Below are 10,687 nucleotides of genomic sequence, written 5' to 3'. Positions count from 1 at the left end.
TACTGCGGTTTTCCAAGTCGTCGATTTTGTCTTTGAGTTGCGTTGTCAGTTTATCCATTTTATCAACACGGTTGTGTGCATCTTTAATGTCGTCTTCGTTTGCGCTCACTCGCGCCTCCATCTCCTCAACCTGCTCAGAAAGCGCATTAAGAGAGGATTCAATCTTCGTCAGGGTTGTTTGTATGTCGGCCGTTTTTTTGTCAATGTGGTTCGTGAGGTCCTCCTTAGTTTCCTTGATAGCATTGAGTAATTTGTTAATTGGCAATTCCTCCTTCCCATCCGCCATATTTCTTGTTGCTGATATGTGCAGGTGCCCTGAAGTTTTAGCCGTTTTCTTTCGTTTTGAGTATCGCAAATTATAACTTGCCATACATAAATTTACTTAGTAACTTTGCCTCTTACTATGGTCCAGAGTTATATGAGGGCAAATCAGGATAAAGATAAATTCCTGGGCCTACCGCCGAGAGCTCACGAATACACGTCTTCCGTTGTCAGCCATCCTTTCATTTGATTCTAAATTACAGCTTTCCATCGCACCATCTTGCAGGGGTTTGTTGTGACAAGTGGGTCCAGCACTCATTTCCAACCGTGATTTCTGTCAGCCCTGATGACAAAGATATCATGACATGGTGCACTTATCCACTCACTCAGAGGGAACAAGGCATTTTAAATCACAGGTGATTATGTACTAAAATGGTTGGTCTTATGAGTATAACATGCTATCGATACATTTTCATTAACAAAGCAGAAAGTAAAAAACAAACAAAAAAACCCCCAAACATTTGGGACATTCCCGTACATTTGGGAAAATGTTTCTCTCTTAACCTTACTATTTCATTTTGTTGTTAACTGCAGCTGTACTTTGTGAGTGCGTTAGTGAACATCTTTGTGAACAGTACCTCATTAGAAATGATTCAGACATCAGATTTTTGTTTTTAACTTAAATATTTGTGTTGCGGAGGTGTGGTCTCGGGTCTGCAGAGGAGGTGTGACGCAGTGAGCTCGAAGGGGAGGCGCAGAGGCGTGGTGGGAACAGGTGTGCCTGGGCAGGTTGATTGATGAGGAGTCTGTTTTCTCTTCTAGTGACGGCTGGATATTTTGGTATCGATCCAATACCAAGTAAATACGGGCCAGTATCGCTCATACCGATATCGATACTTTTCAATAAAGAAGGTGGATGCGTCACTGAATTGCTAAATCTCAATTAATTTTCATGACCTTAAGTGTTTTTTGTGATGTTTCCTTTTTTATAATTAAATAGTTAAATCCCAGGACATAATTAGGAGGAATTTTATAATTAAATAGAAAATGCTTATAGAAAATGAATTTGATCCATTTTTTTTTTTTAGAAAAATCTTAATTAAAAGTGTACACAAACCAGTAAAAAATTAAAACAAACAAGTACTGTTGAGAAACTATACTACAAAAAGTACTATTAAAATTCTCAACAACGACTGGTAAAAATATAAATGATATGTAAACAACTTAAAAGCTACTAATGTCTGGTGAAGCTGAACGCAGATGGAAGAGGGACAAACTTCAGGTGTTTCATTCTTCCCCTGAGTCTGACCCCTCTGTCTCGATCCCTTGCTCTGCTGTTTTTAACCAGTTTGAGCCTGTGACTCTTTCTTATTTAGAGGATGCCCTCTGGTTCCCCAAATGATCCTGTCCCACCCTGATTTTTTAAGGAGATTTTTGCTAGCATAGGCTGTTCTTACTGTTATAAACAGCAGTTTAATATCTGGTGTAGTCCCTGCTAATTTTAAGCATGAAATAGTACAACCCTTGCTTAAGAAACCTGCCCTGGACCACACTGTATTGGCTAACTACAGGCCTATCTCCAAGTTGTCTTTTATGTCGAAAATTTTAGAGAAAATTGTACATTGCCAATTGATGGATTTTTTTAAATGAGAACGGTATCTTAGAGGTCTTCCAATCAGGTTTTAAAAACTTTCATAGCACTGAGTCAGCACTCTTAAAGGATTTTAATGATATCTTCCTTACCTGTGACTCTGGTAATCATGTTGTTCTTGTCCTCCTTGAACTAACAGCTGCTTTTGACACTATAGACCACAACATTTTATTGTCTCACACTGTCTTGTTGGTATATGTATGATTTCTATACATTTTACATGAGATAAAAACTTTGTTCGAAAGATTCAGATAATTGCCACCACATATCCAAACCGACATCATGACCAGCAGCTTTTAAGGCTGTGGCTCCAGCAAACATCAGCTGATACTAGAAAGTAATATTAAATCAGTTCTAACAGCTGATCAAGCTTAAACGTGCTGCTGTTGTTTACCGCGACATCCGCTGGTTTTCTCTTTCTGGCGCAAAGTGGGCGATAAACAAACCAGAGAGAAAAGCGATCAGCTGATCATTGATCAGTTTCATGATTGAAGTAGAAACAGGGGAGGGAGGGGGAGAGAGTGAGAGAAGAGGCAGCTGTGCAGCCTAAAGACAGAATAACTGCAGCTTTGTGTCTCTTTTTCATTATAGCTAAAGTACGGGACAAACTGCGTCGCTTCTCAGCTCAATACGAAACGCGTAATATTTTCTCTGAATGAGGGACCATTCCATTTTTAAGGAGCCATTGGCAACTCTACTAACTAACCTTATGAATAAAATAAAGTTCACTATCAGTAACATCATAGCACCCACCCAGCTGTATAGAAACTCTGTCATGCTAGCTAGTACGCAGTACGAGTTATTGTAACTGACTGTAAAAAGTCAGCACAAGGAAAATAAACTCCACCTAAACTTGGTTTATATGTGACTCAGATAGACTGCAGGTCATAACTTCTTACCTGTAGTTCAGTTCACCGCACACTCGGACCGGTGTTCCAGATTAACTGGCGCTTAGATTAACTGGATTTGGTCAACAGATGTGTGGCACACTTGCGTTTCAGGAGCTGCTACCGACAAACCAGCAAAAAAACAAAGCAAAACAAAACAAAACAAAAAACCGCCATTTGTGTCATCTGTGACACTTGTGAGGTTATCTCAAACACACTTTGTCAGTCTTGATGCTGTTGAACAACAAAATGTTTAAAAATGTTTACCTGGTGATATTCTCGCGCGCGACGCGATCGCGAAAACAGCAAACAATTAACACCACGCCAGTGTTGTTCACAGGCAGTAGCGGTTTTAGATACGGGCGGGCGACACGGGCGGTTGCCCGGGGCGTCATCGTGGTTGGAGCGGCATCACGGGCAAAATAAATAAATAAATTTGCTCGTACTCATGCTGCTCCGACATCATGCCAGCGCATATTGGGGATGGCATAGGCACCGATCGGTTTTCTATCGCCCATTTGCTGGGAGTAAGGGCGCCCTCCGTTTGCGAGGTGCGCCTGCTGCTTGCGGCACAGGGAGGAGAGGGCGGGGCGGCGGGGGATTCTCTGGCTGGCTGGAGCACCATCTAATAACCAACTCGCAAAATAAAACAAACCAACAACACGAAAACACCAGACATTATGATACAGACTTATAATTTGCACCGATGTTTTTTTTGAAATTCTATAAAGTGCGCCCTCAGTGCGCCTGCTCGCTGCTGAAGTCAAAGTAAACTTTATTGTCATCTCAGCTACATACAGTCCAGTATATAGAGAGACGAGACGACGAGGCTCCAGTTACAGCAGTGCAAGTAAACGAACAATAAATATTCAAGAGTAAAAAATAAATATACAATTTAGGACTCGGGGTAAAGGGATCAATAACAATTTAAAATGAATATTTTATATTTTGTTGATTTAAAGTGTCACACACAACCCGTGGAAAGGAGAGGGAGACCTGCTGCTCCCAAATAGAGCACATTTCATTCATAATGTTGTAAATCCAAGCCCATTATGTATTCATGATCCGAATCCTGGGTTGTGTGAAATCCCAGAAATAAACCCTAGACAAAGCGAATCTGTGAACTAAGGTGTAGGTCTGTTAGGTTATGTTGTGGTGATCCTCGAGTTGGGGGATGGGTGTTCATACTGGAGTGCAAAATTAAAAACCAAGATGGACAAGAAAAGTTCAAAGCCATCAGGTGCTCAGTTTAAAAAAAAGAGAGAAAAGAAGAGGAGTGTAGCGACTTCCACAGTCGCTAGAGGCCGGGGATTGAGCCTGCCTATTTGCCTGACGCGCTGTCAACTTCACGCAATAATGTGAGAGGTGGAATTGCTTGCTTGTTTATTAAAGTGCTTGAAAACTTGACAGAGCAATGTGATCGGCTCGCGATTCAAACTCTTAAAACATCACAGGCTCTAATGCAACAAGCAATGTTCCCTCTAAGCTGCGCACGTGCGCAATTGCGCACTGCTGGCATGGTCTCTGCTCACAGAAAATCTGCGTTGCGCACAAAAAAAATCTAACCTGAATTGAAATTAAAATTAATACTTTAACAATTCTGTTTTGCAGTGTTAGTCAGTAAGTGCCTGGCTGCTCCCATATGGGATTAGAACGATGCCACCTTATCCCATAGTTCAGCCAATAATGCGATTCACATTCGTATATACGCAGCCAATCAATGTCGTTGACAGTCCACCAGCAGCTTGACACTTTCAGCAGCACTGCACTGAAGCTGTCTTTGTGCTCCAGGGGTGAAAAATATGATGGAAAAAAACTGAACGTCAATATGTCGCACATAAGAAAATTATATGTCAAAAACACATAATAAACATATTTTCAGTGTTAATTTTTCTGATAGTGTTTTAATGTTTATCATAAGATCAATCCCAGAGTTGGGAAATTCACAGGAGATATTTTCTTATTAAATTTTCTGAAGTTTTCCAACTTTTTTTTTTAATTTTTTAATTTTTTTTTGGGCCACTGTTAACAGGTGCACAAGCTGTTTTCTAAAAGTGGAGATGTCACACGTATCATCATTGGCCTGGACGAAACCAAGAAGACTGCTTGTGGATTCTGCTTTGTCGAGTATCATTTAAAAATGTTTAATTCATGCTAAAATATACTGAGTCAGTAATTTGACTGGCTGCCATGCACTTAGAAATTGAAGTTACCAGTACGTCATGATTTACACATGTTGTGCCTTAATGCTGTCCCAGATACTACACCTGTGCAGATGCAGAGCATGCCTTGCGCTTCATTAATGGCACACGGCTGGATAACAGCATCATCAGGACAGACTGGGATGCTTCAAGGATGAAGGCAGTTCGGTCGTGGCAAATCAGGAGGACAGGTGAGGGTTAGGATATGAGTGCTTTTATAAATGTGGAAGTAATCGGCTGTGTAGGGCTGTGCGATATGACCAAAATCTCATCCCGATATAAGACATCTATCCTCCCGATAACGATATAAATCACAAAAATGTAACATTTTCTGTAAATTCTGTGAATCTCGGGCAGCTCGACTTGCGTGAAGTGTTTCCAGCTGTGCGTCGTGTGCCTGGAGTCAGTGTTTTAACCGACGCATGAAACGATAAATTTTTAGACATAAGTTGTAATGCCCGACGGTTTCTTTGTGAGTATTTATTACAGAGCCTGCTGCGGGGAAAAGCCTGTTCTAACGTTTGAGTCTAAGGTTTATTTTTTAGCACCTGACGGCTCTTTTTTGCTTCTCATCTGTAAACACTCTGCATACTCTTTCGTGTGATTCAGTTTATTTTAAAAGTCTCAACAGGATCTTGAGCTTTATTGTGAAAGGTTTACGTGGAAAATAAACAAGCGGACACACGGTGGTTTTACCGTCCTTGTTGCTAACGACAGCGCATAAACGTAGGCGCTTGTCCGTCACTAGTGTGGTTGTATTAAATATAAGAGAAAGAGAGAACTTTAAGAAATTAATATAGCTACTACAGTGACCATCAAAACTATGAAAAAAATATTGCCGTAAGCAGTTTATTTTGCAACACCACGAAACAAACGATAGCGTAAAATGAAATGATAGACGTTTTTATATTTTCATCCGATATATATTGTTATATCGAACAGCCCTACTGCTGTAGATGCCAACTGCTGGGTTTTTGGTTTTGTTTTTTTAATTGGAGTAAACTACAAAGCTAAAAGTTAGTTCTGTGAGTACGAAACTGCACTCGTATTAGAACTAATGTAAAAAGATATTAACCCACGACTCAAGTAATGTTAAAGGACATTGAAGATATCTCTGATCTGGGCTTTAGAGCTCAGCTGCCTGGAATAATTTAAACAATTCATCTTGTTTATTTAAACAAAAGAAGCCTCCAATAGATCCAGCTGTTGTGGTTCTAACCCTATATAACCTGCAACTTTCATAAAAATATTGTTTGTCTAATTTTTAATGTTTTGGGTTCCTTTTTTTTTTTTTTTTTTTTTTTTTTTTTTTTTACTGATTGTGTGATCAGAGTTTTTATACCCCTTTGCTGGGGTTACTAAACATCCAGATCAGCAACTTCAATCCAGAAATGCTTGCGTCTGCTTTTCAAATCCATATCAGATCAGATGAGTATCTTACTTATTTTAGTCATACAATTTACAAGTGAGCTTACCAAAGCAGGGACACTTAATTGGTGATTGTAATAGTTTCAATTACTTTGGAGCGTTGGATTCCTGAACACAATGAAGTTGAGAGCTCAGGTTTGGCTGATCCTTTTTGCCTGACTGTCAATCATCATGATGATCACTTTCTGTCATTGAACACTTTAACAATCTCTGCACTGCAGATGTTTTGGACAACAATATAAAATGCAGCATACTATGACATTTAAAAAAAATGACACATACTTTTTGAATGCCATTTGAGTAAATACACTTTATCATGGCATTTGAATACGCTAGTATGATATTTAGAACTTTAGAAAATAAATTATGCATGAATACCCATGGCCTTTAAAAAGATGGCATTACCGTAGTAATGCATTAGCAAAATGAGTGGATATATTATGCTGTTAACAAACACAATGTAACATAATTAGGGATGGGTATCGTTTAGGTTTTATCTGATACCGGTGCCAAACCGGTTCTTTTGAAACAGTGCCGGTGCTTAAAGAATGGAGAACACAAACTTTGTCCAAAAACCTCTCATGTTTAGCTGCTTTCCACTTTTTCTTTGGTCATTTTAGCCTTTTTGGCCAGGGTGAAGGGAGCATCTGCCATCAAACAAGAAGACAGTCGCATGTAACTACGACGGTGTTTGCTAGTTCACCTTACATGCATTAATTTAATAACATAGTTAGCCTACTCAACGTAAATTACACACAAACAACATTAAGCTACTCGCCCAGAGAAGAACGACTGCTGCTGCCATCATCATCCGTCATCATGTCTGCTACACTGGCGGGGCTCGGGGCCAGGACACTCCTCTTCAGGTTCTTGGAGGATGTTGGTAACTCTGGGTCCGATAACAGGCACCACACCTGTGGTAGGTACAGTGCATTTCTCAGCTTTAAAAAAAACCCGCTATGCGTCGCCAGGTGTTTCAGCAGATTCGAGGTGTTACCTCCTTTGCACAGTATCACCTTAAAGCACTTGTTGCAGGCTGCTGAGTTTGCATCTTTTGCTGTGAAGTACAGCCAGACTTTTGACCGCTTCGCCTTGGGCGTTTTTAATCTGTAGCTCTGCTCTAAAAGAACGTACGTACCTGGGGCCACCTACTGTCTTTGGAAAGGTAAAATGATTGGCTAGAATCTGAAGTGTATGATATCTCAGGGGGGAAAAAAAAGCACCGAAATGTGCGCCGCTTTTCGGTATGGTTACTACCGTTTATGTCGACACCGGTTACCGGTACCCATCCCTAAACATAATCATGTTTTATTTTGTCAAGCTTTCTGGGAGCGTAAACTTGACAGGAAATACTGGGCAAAGGACCTGATTATTGTTTGGATTTTCCTTTTCTACAAACACCCAGCAGTATGATTCAAGGGTGGCTTAACGGTCCACCATATACAAACACATGTGAGCCCACAAAGGGCAGGAAGTAACATTGCTTACCAAATAAGGAAACCAGAACCTTACATAGAGTGCGCCTGGAGTTAACACTATAGCCTCGCCCACCATTCGACAGGCCGGGAAGGAGAATAGAAACAAAAGAATGTCTTTAATCATGCCGTTTGAAACAAGGTTTACAAATTTAAGTACAACAATGACAAATATTACCAAAATCAGTTGGATGCTGATTTTACAGTGTTGGGTAGAGTGTGTTAGTCTCAGTTGAATAAGTGATTGATTTATGCTCTCTTCCCCCCTCTGTGTGTTTCTGTGTGTAACTGTGTAGGTAGGTGAGAGATGATTACGACCCAGCGAGAGACAGTTACGGTAACTGGCTCAGCAGCATCGACCCGCAGAGGGGCGCAATAGTTTTTAGAATAAACACCACAGCAGTCTGCCTGGACTACAGAGTCCCAGCTGTTAGTCCTGCTCCAGATTAACTCTCCCACAAGGTCAAGCAAGCTACCACAGATTAGAAGTTTTGTCATGAAAGCCCTCTGCAGCAGTCCAGCTCGGACTACTGGATCCAGGTGTGAGCAAATGTTATTTATTTATTTTTGAGGCCTGGTTTTTGCTCTGCCTGTCTCTGCAACTACACGGTTGACATGTGATATTTGTTGATGTTTATTATTCTGTGTAAAGAAATGCCATTGATTTTCCTGCAGGCTGGAAAGGCTCTGATAAAGTTGTTGTCTTGATTTTCTGTGTCATGTTCAAATAACAACCTGAAGTAGTGAAGATGCAGTGCTGTTCCATGAATGAAATTTTGTCCAAAACTGTGCATACTTTTTAAAATAAAGTCTTGTTTTTTTGAAATTTGATGCCATTTTGTGAAATCTGTTTGGTTTGGTATTATCTGTCGCAGACAGATGGATATAGATAAATATAGTGTGTGTGTGTGTGTGTGTGTGTGTGTATATGTGTGTGTGTGTGTGTGTGTGTATATATACAGAGACATATATAACTCTTATCTCATCATCATGGCACCTGTTAGTGGGTGGGATATATTAGGAAGAAAGTTAATATTTTGTCCTTAAAGCTGATGTGTTAGAAGCACGAAAAAATGGACAAAAATAGCAATGTTAGTGAAAAGGGCCAAATTGTGACGGCTAGCTTCGAGCATCTCAAAAAGTGCATCGCTTGTGGGGTGTTCCCGGCCTGCAGCGGGCAGTATCTACTAAAAGTGGTTTAAGGAAGGAACCATGGCGAACCAGCGACAGGGTCCTGGGTGGCAAAGACACATTGATGCACGTGGGGAGTGAAGCAAGTCTGTGTAGGCAGTGTGTTGCTTTGGGCAATGTTCTGCTGGGAAACCTTGGTTCATGCCATCCATGTGGATGTTACTTTCATCAGGGCAGCTTGGGCAGCACAAGGGGGACCAATGCAATGTTAGGCTAGTGGCCATAATGTGAGCTTAATAAAATGAAAGAAATCCAGCCATAAAAAGAGAAGTAGTACATTTTGGATATACACATTAAACCAGGGGTGTCCAAACTCCGGCCCGCGGGCCATTTTTAATTGGCCCGCAAGTAATTTTATAAATAGAATAGAATATGGCCCGCACTTCAACTTTTGCTTGAGTGTATTGCACTTCTTAGTTTTAACACCAGAGGGAGCTACTGTTGATCAAGGCAGTTGCTCCACCAAAAAGGACAATCACAGAAGAAATTTACCCCAAGTTACTAAACATGGCAGAACCAAAGAAGCGAAAGGTAGAAAGTGAGTGCAGAAAATTTCAGACACGGTGGGAGATTGAATATTTCTTCAAAGAATTCAAGGGGACGTGTGTCTGTTTGATCTGCACCGAAACTATGGCAGTTATGAAATCAATCAATCAATAAATCTTTATTTATAAAGCACTTTTCATACAAAAAAAAAAAACTGTAGCACAAAGTGCTTTACATGGTTAAAAGCAGCCCACCCCACCCTCCCACTCATTCCCCACACTCTCATTAACAGAAACGGTCATGGATATACACATTACTACCCCCCCCCACACACACACACACACACTTAAAGAGTAAAATTGTGCTGGGTACGCATTAGCCAAGTGAGGAAACACTATCACAGGGAGCTGTCTGCACCGGGAGCCGGTCACAGACCGCAGCCTCCAGGCTGGACACACAGCAGGAGGGAGGCAAAGAAGCCCCCCAGCCAGGCTGAGAGGATCCACAGAGCCCTAGCAGCCACGGTCGATCACAGCCCCGGTGCAGAGAGCCCCCTCCGAGGAAACACTGGAAATATGACCTCATAAGAATATAAACAGGATAAAAAGATAAAATAAATAAGAGTGGGATACAATATAAATATAAGTATAAACAGAGTAAGAAGATAAAAAATGAATAAGAATAAAATCAATAAATATTAGGTAAAACTAAATTAATAATATAAATAGAATAACAGGATAGAATAAATAAGCATAAAATAAATAAACGTTAGTTAAAAGCTAAATTAAAAAGGTGGGTCTTGAGCCTGTTCTTAAAAACATGTACGTTCTCTGCGGCCCTGAGCTCCTCCGGCAGGCTGTTCCACAGTCGAGGACCATACCACTGAAAAGCTGCCTCTCCGTGAGTATGTGTCCTGACTTTAGGAACAATCAAAAGGCCAGTACCAGAGGACCTCAGGGTCCGCGAGGGTTCATATGGTAAAAGCAGATCTGAAAGATAAGAAGGCCCAAGACCATTAAGACATTTAAAAACCAATAAAAGAACTTTAAAATCGATCCTGAAACACACGGGGAGCCAATGCAGCAATTGTAAAACCGGTGTAATGTG

General features: G+C 40.7%; 1 protein-coding gene across 2 annotated transcripts; it reads left to right on the top strand.

Moving 5' to 3' along the window:
• Positions 1–528: 528 nt before the first annotated feature.
• Positions 529–8,717, top strand: LOC109195125 (nuclear cap-binding protein subunit 2-like). Of its 2 annotated transcripts, XM_025899718.1 has the most exons (4): positions 529–677; positions 4,832–4,926; positions 5,058–5,191; positions 8,200–8,717. In XM_025899718.1, exons 1-4 carry the CDS (start codon positions 627–629, stop codon positions 8,205–8,207), a joined length of 288 nt encoding a protein of 95 aa, XP_025755503.1. In that variant the 5' UTR covers positions 529–626; the 3' UTR covers positions 8,208–8,717. The 2 variants fall into 2 exon arrangements, 1 of the variants encoding a protein (XP_025755503.1); XR_002056800.2 differs by lacking the exon at positions 529–677 and having other exon boundaries at positions 4,809–4,907.
• The last annotated feature ends 1,970 nt before the right edge of the window (positions 8,718–10,687 follow it).

Source organism: Oreochromis niloticus, linkage group LG17, assembly GCF_001858045.2.
Source record: "Oreochromis niloticus isolate F11D_XX linkage group LG17, O_niloticus_UMD_NMBU, whole genome shotgun sequence".
NCBI lineage: Eukaryota > Metazoa > Chordata > Actinopteri > Cichliformes > Cichlidae > Oreochromis > Oreochromis niloticus.
Note: the sequence above shows the minus strand (reverse complement) of the source record. Positions and strands in the feature narration are given on the sequence as shown.